Source organism: Antechinus flavipes, chromosome 4 (genome assembly GCF_016432865.1).
Source record: "Antechinus flavipes isolate AdamAnt ecotype Samford, QLD, Australia chromosome 4, AdamAnt_v2, whole genome shotgun sequence".
NCBI classification, from domain to species: Eukaryota; Metazoa; Chordata; class Mammalia; order Dasyuromorphia; family Dasyuridae; genus Antechinus; species Antechinus flavipes.
Genome location: NC_067401.1, coordinates 141480361 through 141498335, shown reverse-complemented (window position 1 = coordinate 141498335; position 17975 = coordinate 141480361). Strand labels below are relative to the sequence as shown.

The following is a 17975-nucleotide window of genomic DNA, read 5'->3' as shown; positions in this document are numbered from 1 at the left end:
AGCATATGATTTTCCTTTTTTTTATCATATTACCCAATTTGATGGATATGAGGTGTGTATCTTAGAGTTGTTTAAATTTGCATTTTTGTAATTTTTAAGTGTCAAACTTTTACCTGCTTGCAAACTCCCAACTCCTGCAAGAAAAAGCTTAAAATGTAGTCATAAAATGTTGAAGAAAATGAATAAAAATACAGCATGACATAGACAATTTTAGTTTAGTTACATTTCTACTTGAATCTGACATCATTGATTTCTAGCAATTTTTCATAAGGTTAATAATAGCTTGGATTTTTTCCCCTCACTGAATACTGACTATTCATATCCTTTGGCTATTTATCAATTAAGAAATTGCTCTTATTCTTATAAATTTAACTCAGTTCCCTATATAGCTTAAAAATGAGACTTTGATGAGAGAAGCTTATTTCATGTAGATGTTTGAATACTAATATCTTAACTTTGTCTTTCATCTTGGCTATCATCCATTGGTTAGTACTTAGGGAAATGACAAGTATCAATAAGAATCTATTGGGATTGAAGCTAAGACATAAACTAAAGAATGGAGTGGGGGGAAAGCATATTAAGTTATTTAGATGAAAATTAAATTTTAAGGCAAGTCACACAACCTAGAATGGTATTTCTTATCATCCATGTGGGCAAGTAACAAGTATCAACAAAAATTTCCATTTCAAGTACAAGATATACACCTAAGGTTTCTTTTTTCTTTCCCAAATAACATGAGAAAGATGGAATACTAGGAGGGTTTGTGGTATCCTTTGCCAAATAATAGTTGCCTTTGCCAGAGAATAGTTGGTTACCACTATCTTCTGAGAATATTAATTGCTGGAGTAAGACTGATTCACCTTTTCCATTCTTTCTTCCTTTCTCCAGGGATGGTACAAGAGGATATGTGGAGGGGAAGAGGATACTTATCTATGGAGAATTTTGTTTATTCGTGTAAAGTGGCTTGTCAGAAGCTCACTTGCTTCTCAAGCTAAAATCTTATCATTATGATATTTATATTTGGGGCTAGTTGTCTTAAGATTAAGATAAAGCAGTTTCTGCAAGTAGACCATAGTGAAAGTTAGCTGCAATTTTAAAAGGGTTGGAGCCTGGCTCTGCAACTTGAAGTCTTCTGTGGAAAAGTCATTTGCTATCAGTATTTATTTGAAAGTTCCTCATATGAGTTCCTTACCCTCATAACTAGTCACCATATATACGTAGTAGTCCTTAAAAGCATACGCCTTCATAGTGACAATGAACCCATCTTCTTCTTCTTTTTTATTATAGCTTTTTAATTACAAGTTATATGCATAAGTAATTTTACAGCATTGACAATTGCCAAACCTTTTGTTCCAATTTTTCCCCTCTTTCCCCCCACCCCCTCCCCTAGATGGCAGGATGACCAATACATATTAAATGTATAAAAGTATAAATTAAATACAAAATAAGTTTACATGTCCAAACTGTTATTTTGCTGTACAAAAAGAATCGAACTCTGAAATATTGTACAATTAGCCTGTGAAGGAAATTTTTTTAAAAATGAAAAAAATGCAGGCAGGCAAAAATATAGGGATTGGGAATTCAATGTATTGGTTCTTATTCATCTCACAGAGTTCTTTTGCTGGGTGTAGCTGGTTCAGTTCATTACTGCTCCATTGGAACTGATTTGGTTCATCTCATTGCTGAAGATGGCCAGGTCTATCAGAATTGATCATCATATAGTATTGTTGTTGAAGTGTATAATGATCTCCTGATCCTGCTCATTTCACTCAGCATGAGTTCGTGTAAGTCTCTCCAGGCCTTAATGAACCCATCTTCTTAACCCTTTTTTGATAGTTGAACCCTGCTCTAGGAAAATCCTAGTAAATGCTGAAGAAAACAGATTCACAAAATTGATAAAATGGGGAGTGTGTGTATGTGTATGTGCGTGTAATCATGTTGATGATTTGCTTTATAAATATATTTGCTATCATTTAATGAATTCTTATATTCCTAGACTCTAATTAGAAAATTCAAATAAGAATATTCACAAGAAAGTTTATATTCAATGTAGTTGTATATCTGATTCTTTAAAAATTTGTTGTTCAGTGACCTTAAAATTAAGCAGAATATGTAGTTTAACCAGAATGCCCTTTCTTCCCCAAACTATATGCATTAAAAGCAGTTTTCTGTATTCTTTTGGAAAGTATATTCCTTAATAGCTTTGAAAACATGATCAAATTTTTTAAAATCTTCATTTGACTTATATGTAACTTTTGAGAAACACATCTGTTAACATTAAGTGAGGCACATCTGTAGTCTTTTTCATAGTATTATATTTCTAGAGATCTCTAAGGAATTCTAGAGTTACCTTTCTGATTCCTAATATAGAGCAAATAAAAGAAATTGAGGACTGTAATGAAATGCATCATTCTAGTTCTCTAATATTCTTCAGTCAAATCAGAGAATGTATGGCCAGAGAATACAGGCCTCATTTGTAAAGACATTATTGAGGCATAGAAGAGATGTATTGTGTCACCTCATAATAATGACTGAGGGCAGGACCCAGAGTTAAAAAGACAGGAGTTTGATAGTTCTTCAGACAATTACTAGCTGTATAACTCTGGGCAAGCCACTTAATCTCTGCCTCAGTTTCCTTATCTGTAAAATAGAGATAATAACAGCACCTCCCTCCCAGCATGGTTGTAAAGATCAGATGAGATCACATGTAAAGTGCTGCTTAAATCAGAAAGCACTGTATAGATGCTAGCTGTTGTATTGTTATTAAAAATATCCAACATACAGTGATTTAAGGTTTTCAGAGCACTTTAAATAGTAGCAAGTAGCAAGAAACTGGGCCCTATAGAGGATGTCTAAGTGTGGACTTTGACACAGATTAGGTGTCTTAGAAATTATTTCGTGACCTAACAGGTAGCACTGAACATGAGCAGACTAATCAGGGTTTTTAAATCTTTTTTGTGTAATGGACCTGTTTTGCAGTTTGGTGAAGCTTGTGGGCCCCTTCTCTGACATATTTTTATAAAATTAAAATACATAGGGTCATTATTGAAAATAAAAATTTAATTCCCCTTCCATTCACATCCCTTCTCCCACTACCCCACCCCCCATCCATAAATCCTCCTTTAAAAACACTGACTGGGGCTAAGGAATATGGACCATCACAAGCTTTAAGAGGCACTAAGCTGCCTTGACAAGAGGCCTTGTTTTGTGCTGCCTTTTTGAAGTTTCTTAAAATAAACTCAGGTTTGGTCTTTCTGATCATAGACTAGAAGAGTATGCTCTTTGGGTGATAACTCTGACTTCTGTTGCTTCCCCTTGGGCCATTCCCCACACTTCTCAGTAAGAGGCTTTGGGGTTTGTACTGACTTCTGCATTCTGGCTTCCTAACTTGACTTCTGTTCACTTGTGCCCATATGCCTACACACAGGGCACCAGAATATTAAAAGGATCTAAAGCTCTTCACTGCTCTCTTTCCATTCTTTACCACAGGGAAGCTGAGGTTCCAACCTCAGATCTGTCCATTTGGTCCAAAGGCATTACTGAGCATCTTCTATGTTGCAGGCACTGTTCAGAGTTCACTTACTGCTTCTGAAGCAACAAAGGGAAAGGGGAAAAGACAGTAGACTGGTTATTAAACTACTTGCTATTTATTAAGCTCTCCTGCTTTGTGTATTCAAAAGGTTCTAACATATCCAGCCTGTGGTGCTCTCTCCCTGCTCTGAGCTCCTCTATAGTTGTTTGTTATTTATTCTTTTTAATATGTAGCATATGTGACACCTACAGCTAGTAAGTGGAAGTTCCCAAAACATAAACTCTGGCTCAGAATGAGGAGCTCTTTAAACAATTAAACCAGTCCAACAATATCATGATGATAAAACTGATATTTACATGATGCTTTAAAGTTTGCTGAGTGCTTTTGTTTGATTCTCAAAACAATCCTTGGTGAAGTAGGTGCTACTGATATTGTCCCCATTTTACAGATAGATATAAATATATCTATATCTATCTATCTATATAAATATAAATATATATATGCATATATATATATCTATATATATATATCTATATATATCAGACTGAGAGTGGCCAAGTTACTTGCCAGTGATCAGATAGCCCATAAGTGTTGGAGATAGATTGGATCTCCATATCTTTTCTTTGAGCTCAGCAGTCTTCTCAATGCACTGTGCTGCCTCTGCTGAAGAATAGGCCATTCCCTTTCTCTGGATAATCATCTGTGAGAGATACTATAGAAGGGTGTATTGAAAAAAAAGCTGCATTCATTTAACTGTTCTCCTGTAAAAAAAGGAAGGGATTAAAGTGGACAGTTGCTAGTCTCTGCACTCTGTGATTTCTTACAGCCTATATCATGTCTTTCCAATAGAATTGTAAATTCCTCAAGGGAAAGAACTATGTTTTATATATACATTGTTATGTTTCTTGTAACTGTTAAACTTATAACTCAAAATAAATAAAGGAATGAAGGAAAGAAAAGAAAAGAAATAAAAGAATCAGGTGTTTAAGGAATATTTGTGGATTAATGGCTATTGGCTCCTACACCCTAGGCCTAGAGAAGGGAGGAGAAAATGTAAATCGAAGGAAGCCTGTCTCAAACAGCTGTAGATTTTATAAAGAAGTAGAGAAAGGACAGCCAGGAAAAACTTGTCTGGCTAAACTTTCCTGAAGTAGGCCTGGCTGCCTGTGGACCCAGCTTTTCAGAGCCTTTCCCTGCCCTCTCTACCCCACCCTGCCACTCACTCCATGGCTGCCAAGTTTTTCTCTGGTCACAGGGTTATTCAGTGTCTCTAAACATTTTTCACAAGAGGCTCTCAAGCAGGACTGTTAACCAGAAGTTGTGCCTGTTGCCTATAAATAGAAGTAGGAAGCTTTGGCTAGAAAAGTTGAAAGGCTGTCTGATGAAACTGAATTATCTTCCCCCTTCCTAAGTCACAATTGATTAAATTTGTTGTACCTCCCCACCTCAGAAAGAAAACATTTAAAAGATTTGGAGCTGAAAGAGACCTTGAATGTCAGCTAGTACCACTGAGGCCTTAAGAGGCAAAGTGACCTGCCCACAGTCACACAAGCAGTAGGTAGCATTCTTGAGGAGGTGACTCCTTTCAGATTGGTCTTTCTGGGCAAGTCTTTCCCTACTCTAATCCATCTATTTTCTACTCACTGGCCAAAATAATTTTTTCTTCTTTTTTAAAAAAAAATTTATAACTTTTTATTTTTTAAAATACATGCAAAGATTTCCAACATTCACCTTTGCAAAACCTTAAGTTCCAAATTTTTCTCCCTCCCTCCTTTCTCCTTTCCTCCAGACAGCAAGCAATCCAATATAGGTTAAACATGTACAATTCTTCTAAATACTAAAATAATTTTTCTAATGATGAGACCATGTCATGTCCCCCCACCCATTAAACCCCACTGACTTCCCTATAGATAACTGTAGGATTAAATTTAAGATCTACTTTGGGGCATTTAAAAACCTTTATAAATGGGTCCCTTTCCAATCTTCTTATGCCCTACTGGCCTCCACCCATTCTGTGATCCAGATACACCAATGTAATTGCTGTGCTTTACACACAATGTTCCATCCACCTACACTATGCCAGGCACTGTACTAAGGACTGGGGATACAAAAAGAGACAAAAGATAAACTTGACCAACGAGAAGCTTACAGTCTGAGGGAGGAGACAAGATGCAAACAAATGTATACAAAGCAAACTCTAGGACACATAGGAAATAATTAACGGAGTCTAGGCACTGGAATTAGGAAGGGTTGGGGAAGGCTTCCTGTACAAAGCAGGATTTTAGGTGAAACTTAAAGAAAGCCAGGGAGGTCAGTGGTCAGAGCACAAGAGAGAGAGTGACCCAGACATCCTCATGCCCTGGTACCAGCCGTTCTGCACACCTGGAATGCTCTCTCTCCTCATCACTGCTTCTTCATGCCTGGCCCTTTACAGACTCAAGTCATACCTTCTGCCAGAGAATTGTTGCAATCTCCCCAGCAGCTGGAACCTTCTCTAAGTTTGTCTTTCATTTATTCTTGTATCTGTTATCTCTTCTGTTAGCATGTGGACTTCTTAAATACCTAGACTGTTTTTGTCTGCCTGGCTTTCTGTATATCCCCAGTTTTTTAGCACAGTGCCTGGCATATAGCAGGCACTTAGTAAATACTTGTTGATTGAATATTGTTTTCAAATACTTTCATATCTGCCATCTCCTTGAATGAAAGCATGACTATATTTTTTTTAAGTTCTCAGCAATGTACCCAGTAGGTGTTCTAAGAGTTCTTGAGCAAACTAGAGCACTTAGAAGAAGCCTGGTGGGAGAGGAAAAATTTGAGCTCCCCTTTGAAGAAATGAATAGGATGCAAATAGCCCTGATACTAGCTGTTCTCCACATCTAAAATGCTCTCTTTCTCTGCTTCTCTGCTCTTCATCCCTGGCTACTGTAGCTGGATCACTGACTGGTGGAAGGAGTAAAGTGTAAGGCTGGAAAGGTAAGAAGGGACCAGCTTCTAAAGAGTTTTAACTGCCCCAAAAGTGGAGTTTTATTTTATCTTATAGGTAATAGTCTTTTTACTGGAAACTGGTTTTTAAAAAATTAACTAATCCATTCTGTTTATTCCTGCAAGGTAAGTTTCCCCTTAGTGCCATATGTAGGCCTCCATTGTTATTTTCCCCAAATGTACATTTTTATGCTCTCATTTCCTCTCTGCAACCAAGTTGAAGGGGAGGATTTTATTATTTATTTGTTATTATTATTATATTGTCCTATGACCCACCTGAGTGGTTCTGTGATTATGTGCACCTATGATAGTGTTTTCATTTATCTCGCAGCATCCATTTCTCTTCTGTGACTTTCTACTGGATTGCACTATCTGGGTTCATTCCAGTTCAAGGTCATGGACTCCAGACTAGATCTTTTGATTCCAAATCTAGCACTCTTCTACAGTAGCATTAAGCTGCCTCTAAGCTGGCCACTCTGGTCTGAAACTCAAATTCTGGTTCTGGTTCTGCCACTAACCATTAGTGTGTATTGTTGTCTCATTATCTGACTTGTGTTTCCTGATCTATAAAATGAAAAACTGGAGAAGTATTTCCTGGAGTCTCTTAAAATGCCTCTTATGACCATGGCAGACATACATACACTACACAGTTTAAACCCAGGCAAACATCAAGAGCCTATGCTCTGGCAAAGGTATGCACAATCTGGGATCCTGTTCCTTCACAGAGCCCTCGGTGAGCCACCAAACCTGGGAGTTTTCATATTTTTGAAGAGGAAGAAAAATAGTTATAATACTATATTTAAAACCCTAGAAGTACATTGCTGCTACTTGCTTCCCAAAAATAATTCCAGATTTTCTTATCTTGCTATTGAGAATTCCTTTCTTAACTCTCTCCATTGATGAACCAGAATTCTAAAAGGATTTGTTAGCTGTAGTAAAACCTGGTTTATCAGATGCCTTTGCCAGTCACATTTCTTTCTAGTAGTAGAGTTTTTAGATTCTGTCACTTAAGGCCTGGGGAAATAGGGAGTTATGACTTTATTCCTTCTATGACTGTGAAAAATAAGTCTGTTTTGTGACCTTTGTCTTGAGCCTGCCTATTACTGTTACATTTGTTATGGATCAGCAAATATTTGCTTTAGGCAAAGATCACTTCTAGAGACATGATGTGGACCTTGCCCTCAAGTAACTTACAACCTATTTGGAAAGTAAAGGTATACACATAGAAACTAACAATACTAGGTTGCATATGGCAGGTACCAAATGAATATTCTATTAAGTCCTCTATGCTGGACAGTCAGATCCTTGTCTCATGGGCTGTACAACACTCCTAGTGCTTTGAATTAAATTAAAATGCATTTAGAAAGTAATAAACAAATAAAAATACATAAAACTTAGATAATATTAATATGTAGTTTTCAAAGTCAGCATTTGGCCTACATCCATCTTTATGTATAGTTTAATAGCCCTTATTTCTATTTGAATTTAGCACCACTGCTCTAGAAATTAAGAGGAGAAAAAGATTATTACCTTAGTCCAGGATAATTAGGGAAAGTTTCTAGGTGGTTTCTTGAATTTGGATGAAATTTAGTAAGACAGGAATGAGTGGGAAGGGCAAGTATTCAAGGTGGGAAGGATCAGAGGAGAAGTAAAATATGAAGCTAGGAAGACTTGTTTCAAACAGAGATCAGTTTGAGTAGAGCAAAGGGTTGGGGGCAAGGAGGAGCATGTGATAGTAAGAAATAGGGTTGGAAATATAAACTGGCATCTCTTGGCTTTGGGAAGTTAGATATTTTCTGAGCCAATCTCTGACTTCTCTTCCCTTTATTTGCCTTGCATTAGCCTTTGTAGCCTCAGTTTTTCATTCTTGACTACTGCGACCTGGCTTGGCCCAATGAAGCCTGGTGTCCAGGCAAGTCGGAAGGTCATAAGAAGCAGCACTGGAGTGACTTTGATTTATAGCTAATGCCTTATTAAGGAAATTGAGTTATTCCACTTCTATAAAGTCCTACTATAAAGTCAAAGTACAGGTTTTCATTTCAAATTATTATTATTTAAATTACTAAATGGATTTACATTAGTCTATCCTGATCATTCAGTAACACTCTCAGTATCAAGAAGTCTTCATTAGTGCTAAAATTATAGTAGAGCTTTTTAAATCTCCATTTTACTTATGGGGACACTGAGGCATATGGAATAATGAAGTAACTTGTTAAGGTGATACCAAGGCCAAATGGAGCTGAAATCCAAGAATCATATTGTCATTCATTGAGCATTGTTCCTCCATCTTGGTTATTCACAATATATCCCTTAAAAAGACTCAGTATAAGTAGGAGCCAACTTTTTTGTGATTTAATATTTTATTTTTCCCAATTGCATATACAATTTTTTTTAGCATTTTTAAAACTGTTCCAAATTCTTTTTCTCCTTGTCCTCTTCCTCTCTTTGAGAAGTTAAGTAATTTGATATAGATTATACATGTATAATTGAAAATGGGATTGAGAAATGAGGTGGAAGGCAAAGCTTCACCATGAGGTAGCAACTAGTTTAGACGGGGAGTTGTTGGTTTGCTTGGCAGGGCAAGGAAGACAAGGGCCATATTTGTTTTGTATCCCCTGCTGAACATCTATTACAATGCTTAGCTTGAAGTGGACATGAAATGTGTGTTTGACAGAGTTTGGAGATTCCTACATAGCTTCCAAATTATGTTCAGTGAAAAGAGCTTATGAAGTATATGTTATGCCTTCCTGCTATGTATAGGCTGGCCTATTTAGATAAGGGCTGTTAAACTTCAGGAAAAGTTAGCTTTTGTGAATATTCAGGGCAGAAGTGAACTGGTATTGGCATCCCATGTGTTAACCTGTTAAAATGGTTGATTTGACGGGAACACGATGAAAATGTTTAGTGATCCTCCATTCAGCAGGTCCCCATAGTTAACCACTGTTTATATTTAGGTTTTCTTTCCCAGTAGTCCATTTTTAGGGAAAATAATAAATGATCCTTTTAACATATTATGTCAGGAAACGAGGATTTGGTGAGCTTTTTGGTTGCTGTTTTAAACAGCTGATTTGTTTTTTTGTTTTTTAAATAATGTTTTATTGATAGAACCCATGCCAGGGTAATTTTTTACAACATTATCCCTTGCACTCACTTCTGTTCCGATTTTTCCCCTCCCTCCCTCCACCCCCTCCCCCAGATGGCAAGCAGTCCTATACATGTTAAATAGGTTACAGTATATCCTAGATACAATATATGTGTGCAGAACTGAACAGTTCTCTTGTTGCACAGGGAGAATTGGATTCAGAAGGTATAAATAACCTGGGAAGAAAAGCAAAAATGCAGGCAGTTTATATTCATTTCCCAGTGTTCTTTCTTTGGGTGTAGCCGCTTCTGTCCATCCTTGATCAATTGAAACTGTTAGATCTCTTTATCGAAGAGATCCACTTCCATCAGAATACATCCTCAAACAGTATCGTTGTTGAGGTATATAATGATCTCCTGGTTTTGCTCATTTCACTCAGCATCAGTTCATGTAAGTCTCGCCAGTCCTCTCTGTATTCATCCTGCTGGTCATTTCTTACAGAACAATAATATTCCATAACATTCATATACCACAATTTACCCAGCCATTCTCCAATTGATGGGCATCCATTCATTTTCCTGCTTCTAGCCACTACAAACAGGGCTGTCACAAACATTTTGGCACATACAGGTCCCTTTCCCTTCTTTAGTATCTCTTTGGAATATATGCCCAGTAGAAACACTGCTGGATCAAAGGGTATGCACAGTTTGATAACTTTTTGAGCATAGTTTCAAATTGCTCTCCAGAATGGCTGGATGTATTCACAATTCCACCAACAATTAAACAGCTGATTTGTAAGATAGCTCCTCATCAGCCAGAGAACTTTCTTAGAATTTCTTGTAATCCAGACCCAAAAGAGAACCTTAAAAATCATCTTGCTTTTATGTATGAGAGGACTGAAATACAGAAAAGCAAAGTGATTAGAACCCTAGACTTGGAGTTAGGAAGAAGTGAGTTCAAATTAGTTTCAGACATTTATTAGCTGTGTGACCCCAGATAAGTCACTTAATCTCAATTTATCTCATTTTCCTCATTGGTAAAATAGGGATAATAATAGCACCAGCCTTATCAGAGCGTTGTGAGGATAATATAGCATCTGTAAAGCACTTTTGTGCTAAATAAACATCAGCTATTATTATCATCATCCTCTCAAAGGAAGCTTCAAGGAAGGGTTAGATCAAACACTTGTTGAAGATTTGGAAATGGGGGTTCTAAGCTGGGCTAGGTGACTTCTGAGGTCCCTTCCAGCATGATCATAGCATAGATGGAGTGGATTCATTCAGGAAGACGAATTCCTGAAGAGCTGATGCCTGTAGAGTAGCACTAAAAGATCTTGGTTGTAGGACCCTAAGAATCTTAGACCTCGAGCTGGAAGGCTCCTTCTAGTTCTTCACAGATGATTTCTTAATTTTATCGATGAGGAAACAAAAGCCAAGAGTAGGAAGAGATGGCCCATGGCCATACAACTAGTAAGTGGCAGAACCATTTGACCCAGGTCCTCTTTACACATGAATTAGGTGTTTGATAAATATTTCTTAAATTATTCACTGTAGAACTACCTGAGGTACTCACACCTCCCCCCCCCCAAAAAAAGGTCCCCAAACCAACCTCTTATTGAGTTACATGGAGAAAGCAAAGCCATAGTTACTAAGGAACCATGAGAAACCACAATATAGTGTGCTCGTAAATACATTCTGGGTCCCTGGAAACATTGAATAATCTAATCCCCCTTTCTTTTATTCCTTGGTTTTCTTGTGAATGTGGGGAACACAGTAGGTTTGGGTGTTACATAGGGTATAAAAGAACATAGGACTAGATACCCACTAGTGAGGGGGAAGAAGGTGTTTGAGAAGCATGGGCAGGGATGGGGAATTTTTTCCTGATGAGTTTTTTTACGCTGTAGATTTTCTCTTAGTCTACTTCAAAGCAAGAGTAGAGTTATCCTAGTGCCATTAACTCTTGGCTCCAAATTTCTGGGCTTCCACCTTGCCATGTGGCTAGGATTTTAAGACGGAAGATCACTTGTCCATCATGATGTCTCCTAAATAGCCAGGTAATCTTAGTAATAAAGTCCTTGGTTCTGCATTTTCCCCAACAATCTCTTCTGCATTTTGATTTGGATTGTAATGCTTTTTTTTCAGTCTCACTTTCAATACAAAAGTTTGGAGAGCTTGAAGAGGAGAGTGGGTGTTCACAGCTGTTGGGCAAAATTATACACGAGAATAGCTTAGTGAACTTGGAGGATAGTTCACTGACGCCTGAGTCACCGTCATGTGGCTAATGGAAGGCTCTGAAGCCAACCACAGGGGATTGCTTTACAGCTCTCTGGCACTCATTGTGTTTCCCTGAGGAGGTGATACCTTAATACTGCTTGCCTGGTGTCCTTCACCAGTTGTGCTCTAGGGCTGCAGCTGCTGTCTGTTAAGTTAGCCCTGAATGTGCTCCTTGTTATCTTGGCTTGTAAGCTTGCCAGGTTGGTTGAGTAATGAACAGAACCATGAGGGATGTATGGACTTGGCTACCTAAGCCAAAGCATCCACTTTTCCTCAGCAAGGGCAACTTCATCTTAACCTTAGGTACAAAAAGGTCAGTTGCCCCTGGCTGGACACCTGTCAGAAACAAGACAGCTGTGTCCACTTAACTCCATAATGAATTGAAAGCTTTCTGAGCTAGGCCACTGTCTTCTCACAGAAAGGTGCTTGTTTGTATTTTGAATGGGGTTAAGTTATATCAGATTTGGTGTTGGTGGTTTCCAAGATTTTCAACAAATTTATAATAAGTAATTAGTCCAGATACCTAGATTTTGGTCCCAGTTATGCCACTGATTTGTTGGATTTCCTGGAGCAAATCAGTTTAGTAAGGCATACTTTGGTGTTAAGGATCATCCTTCTTCTGCAGTGTAGAGGGAACTTATATTACACCAGCCACAGTGAGGTTGTTGTTTGTCCTTTGCTCTTGAAGTGGTACCTCAGAGTTGTTTTAGTTTTCATGTCTCTAATTATTAATGATTTAGAACATATTTTCAGTGACTGTAGATAGTTTTCCCTGATTTCTTCATCTGAAAACTACCTCTTTATATTTGTTGACCATTTATTAGTTGGGGAATGATTTGTATTCTTACAAATTTGACTCACTTCTCTATATATTTCAGAAATGCTATAAAATTTCTTATCTATCCTTAATCAAACTGAGATTGTTAAAAGACCTTAGCTTGTCACCCCCTGAATCCAGGGTCATCTCTGGTCCTCCTGATCTATATCTTACCACTGGCCCAAAATGGATCAGGAAGAGAAATTAAGGCTGTTGACCTTGTATATGCCCCCCTTCCCTCCCAAGCAAGTCAAGATATCACTGTCATGTTATCATTGGAACCCCTTCAAGAAAGAAGGATGAACGTGTAATTCCAGTTTAAGAAAACAAAACATACTCACCGGAAAAGGGATGGAGTAAGTAAGACTGTCCTTTTCTCTAATTCATCTTAAACCACCTAAAAAATTTTTCAGTGAATAATAATTCTGCATTTGATACCTTGTTTGGTATCAAATAAAAATTTCCTGGGATAAACAAAGGTGTATTTACCCTTTTAGGAGCTTTAAATGTAATATGGATCAAGATTTTGTCATTGTCTTATTGCAAAGCTGCTTTGTTATATACTCTGAGGTACCACCTCTATTCTCAGATTGACTAAGATGACAGGAAAAGATAATGATAAATGTTGGAGGGGACATGGGAAAAGTGGGACACTAATACATTGTTGGTGGAGTTGTGAAATGATCCAACCATTCTGGAGGGCAATCTGGTACTATGCTCAAAGAGCTGCAAAACTGTGCATACCCTTTGAGCTAGCAGTGCTGTTATAGGATCTGTATCCTGAGGAAATCATAGAGGAGGGAAAAAGACCCACATGTGCAAAAATGTTTGTAGCAGCTCTTTTTGTGGCAGCAAAGAATTTGAAAATGAGTGGATGCTCATCAATTGGGGAATGCCTGAACAAGTTGTGGTACATGAAAGTAACGGAATATTATTGTTTTATAAAAAATTATGAACAGATGGATTATAAAAAGGCTTGGAAAGTTTACATGAACTGATGCTGAGTGAAACAAACAGAACCAGGAATATATTGTACGTAATAACAGAAAGAATGTTTGATGATCATCTTGGTTGTTCTCAATGATCCAAAGCAATCCCAATAGACTTTGGACAGAAAATGTCATCTGCATCCAGGAAAAGAACTAAGGAGAATGAATGTAAATCAACATATACTATGTTCACTTCTTTTTTCTGTTTTTTTTTTATCTCTCCCATGGTTTTTCCCTTTTGCTCTGATTTTTCTCTTCCAACATGATTCATAAAGCAATGTGTATTAAGAATAAATAAACTTACTACAATAAAAAAGTGACTTGGTTGTTTACAATACAATTCACAATAGAGCCAAACCCTCTAAAATAAATAAGCTCCTTTAATTACAGGGGAGAAGGTGGCCAGAAAAAAAAATGAATTTTTGTTTCTTCCTTTCATATTTTGATCAGTGTTTGGAGAGGCTGCACTTGGAATGGACAATTTCAGTCATTGCTGTTTTTTGAATTTGAATATTTAGAAGTATTCTTGGGTTTTTAAAAAGCAATTCCATGCAAACGTCATAATAGCAAGCATGCTAGTTGTAAGGGTCACTTCTGATTATGTTTTTGTACCTGACATTTTCTTCTATGTATGATCAAAAACTTTTTTGTAAGATGAAAATATTTGAAGCCAAAAACCCCAACCATATTAACAGAGAAAGAGCCAGCCTCTGGTGGTCTGCACGGTTTCCTCTCTTTTTTCCTCCTCTGCTTCATACCTCACTCTCAACATAATCTTAATTCTGATCTTGTCACGCCACTAAAACTACTCTCTCCAAAGTTGCCAGTGATCTCTTAATGGCTAAATTGGATGGCATATCTCCATCCTTATCCTTGTTGATCACAACATTTGTATCATCTGATACTATTGACCACTCTCTTCTCTCTGGTGACTCTCTTCACTGGGTATTAATGGCACTGCCTCCTCTTGATTCTCCCATCTGCCTGTCACTATTGCTGTTTTGTTATCCATATCTTGCCCTCTAAATATGATTGTAGTATACCGCCTTCCTAAGGTTCTGCCCTGGGCTCTTTTCTTTTCTCTGCCTATTCTCTCTTGATGACCTCATCAGCTCCCATGGTGTTTCATTATCAGCTCTTAACAGATAATGCCTAGACTAATCCCTCCATCCCTAGTATCTATGGCTAAAGCAACTCATCTTGCCACCAAAACCCATCCCTCTAACAAATTTCCCTCGCTCTGTCAGAGCCATCTAGATTTTGAGCCTTAATTCTTTCACCTTCTCTTACCCCACAATGGCCAACATCTTTCACATCCATTCCCTTCTCTAGTTTCAAATAGATCCTAGATCAGGTCCTCATTACCTCTCACCTGGATTATTATGACAGCCTTTTTTTTTTTTTTTTTTTTTTTGGTAGAGGATGGGACAATAACCTCAATTGTTTTTCTCTACCTTAAGTTTCTGCCCTCTCCATTTGTTCTCCATCTAGTTGCCAGATTGATATTTCTAAAACACTGGGTCTGACTCACTATCCTGCCTAAGGAACTTCAGTGGTTCCCTGTTATCTCTAGAATGAAAAAAAACTCCTTTTTTTTTTTTAAGACATTTTAAGCCCTTTATAACCAGACCCCATTCTGCTTTTCCAACCTCATTATATTTCCAACCTTAGTCTCCTTCACAGTACATGGCCTAGCCAAACTGGCCTTCTTGATGTAGCACATAATATTCCACTCCTCTCCATGTCTTGGCACATATAGGCCCTCTCAGTCTTCTTCCTTACTCTTACCCATTAAAATCCCCAAATTTCTTTCAAAACTCAGCTCAAACACATCACTTACAAGAGAACTCTCCCCCACTTACCCAACTGCTAGTATTTTCCCTACAAAAATGCCTCAGATTTGTTTTATTTACCCTTATGTGTATATGTGTTGACTATTCTGATAGAATATAAGCAAGCTTCTTGAGCACAGGGACTATTTCATTTAGGTCTTTGTATTTCCAATATTAGAGGGACAAAGTTGAATTCTTTTTTATTGGGGAAAGTTGTGGATAGGTTTTAGAATTGTGTGTGTGTGTGTGTGTGTGTGTGTGTGTGTTCAAACACATATTTCAAAGTACCTTTTATGTTCCAGGAACCATAGCGTATACAAAGATGAATAAGATGTAGTCACAGCTTCCAATGAATTCAAAACCTAGTAGAAGATATGACACATACATCATCTCTGTACTACACAAAATAGCATGAAATAGCCAATAGAAGGGTAGTAGTAGTAGTAATAGTAATAATAATAATAATAATAAAAGGAATAGTGTGACAGTATCCTAAGAAGTATATAAAGTACCGTGATGTTAGTTCATGGCTAGAAGGGGTTAGTTCAAGAAAGGACATTCATGGAAAGAATGATATTGAGGCTGGGTCTTGATTGAAAAAACCTCGATTTTCCTTTTCCTGATGTTTTCCTTTTCTGACCTTGCCCTACTTTCAGAATATTCCATTTTTCTTCCTTGATAACAATTATTCATTCAACAAACATTTAACTACCACTGTATGTTTTCTGGGGTAGAGAGCACAGTAAAAAGTTTTGCTAAAACATTGTCTCTTCTCTGCTTATAGCCTAAGACCAAAATACAGCTAACAGTACTTCAGAATATTATGTTGTGAATGAATTAGAGAGTTTTCAACTGTGATTTGGTTTCTTTCAGAGTCTCAGTGAAGCTGTGAGATGGCAGTGATGGAGATTATGTGCCAAAGTGCACCAGACTCAGATATTGGGCACCAGAAGGAGCTTGCCAAAGGAAAGAGCCAGATTCCAGCCAAGAAGTCCAGCTCTGTCTGCAAGCTTGAAACTGTGGAGAAGACCCGGGTTTTCTGTGGACAGTGGGAAATTCTGAACGATGTAATCACCAAAGGTACAGCCAAGGAAGGCATGGAAGGAGGATCGGCTTCCATCTCCATCATTGCCCAGGCAGAATGTAAGTGGTAATCCAACCATTTCAGTGCTCTTAGGCTAGGGAGGGAGGGAGAGCAATACTTTTTCATCACCTCTGCAGATCTGAGTTTGATCTTGTTTTAACTTTAAAGAGTGGATTTCTGCCTCATTATCCCCTATTCTATCAATGGTTTGTGTGGTTAAGAACCTCTCCTGAGATACAGGCCCCATTTCTTCTGGTGGGAGGTTTACAAGTTTTCCTGGGCTTCCTAACATCTTGCAAATAGTTATCACACATACACCCTCTCTTAATGTTGTAGTCAGGATAGGGAAAAATATAGTCATTTGTGCCATTAGACAAAGGGAGGAATTTTCATGTGTGGCAAGAAACATGGATGACTCAAAAAGCAACAGTGAGAAGTCATGCCTGTGTCATATCAGCATTTATGTTTTATGAAAGAATTTATGATGTAGAAGAGGGCAGATTTCTTTGAAGATTCCCTTTTTGATTGTATTCTTTGACCCTTCACCTACTTGATAGGTCCATCCTCACACCTCCCATGAATCCAGCACCTAGCTCTGTCAGGCCCTTTAGACTGGGTATAAAACAGAAGTAATATTATAAGGCCTGTCCCCTTCTCCTTTTACTACTAGAAAAAGCTTCCTTCCTAGGAAAGGAGTGGATTCATGGAGGCTCCCAGAGGAGACTAAGATGCTCCTGAGGGAAGCAGGGCTAGACACAAGATGCTATTCAGGGCTTCAGCTGGCAATGCTGCCCTCAGGGAAATATTTGGGTGGGTTCTTTGACCAGGGCAAGTTATCGTGGCAGGTCAACAGCCCTTCTGCTCGTTCCATCTCCAGTTTGTAATAAGAACTGACATTTAGATAACACATGAAGGTTTGCAGAATGCCTTTAGACACTTTCAGTTGGTATCAAGAAATGTCAGGAATTTGGGGGAATCAGAGAGTCATATCTAAAGAGATGATGGATAAAACCTGGTATTAAATCCCATATCTACTGGTGGGACAAATTACTCCCCTTATTTTCTTTATTTGTAATAATAAGTAGGGAACTGTAATAATAAGTAGGTGATCTCTTAAATTTCTTCCAGCCTCAGCCTAAAATTGAAAAGAGTCAGTAAGATTCAGTCAAGAGAATGAAAACCCAAAATGAGGGGTGATGTGAGTGGGGTCATGAGTGGTGAGAGGAGAGGATCATGGGAATTGACAATAAAAGATGTCAAGTGGTGAAAGGAAAAGAAAGACAGTGTTCCAGAGACTAGGGTACAATTACTTATTGTAACTTGGTCACTGTGAAAACTTTTCATACCTTGACCTAGGTGCTTATTTTCTGTTGACATTAACTCA

General features: G+C 37.8%; 1 protein-coding gene across 1 annotated transcript in view; it reads left to right on the top strand.

Moving 5' to 3' along the window:
• The window catches only part of MAP3K14 (mitogen-activated protein kinase kinase kinase 14), a 48278-nt gene that overhangs the window by 11247 nt on the left and 19056 nt on the right, over positions 1–17975 (top strand). Inside the window, exon 2 of the mRNA XM_051994887.1 lies at positions 16381–16650. Within this exon, the coding sequence (XP_051850847.1) occupies positions 16401–16650 (250 nt within the window). The 5' untranslated portion in view covers positions 16381–16400. The remainder of the gene's footprint in view (positions 1–16380; positions 16651–17975) is intronic.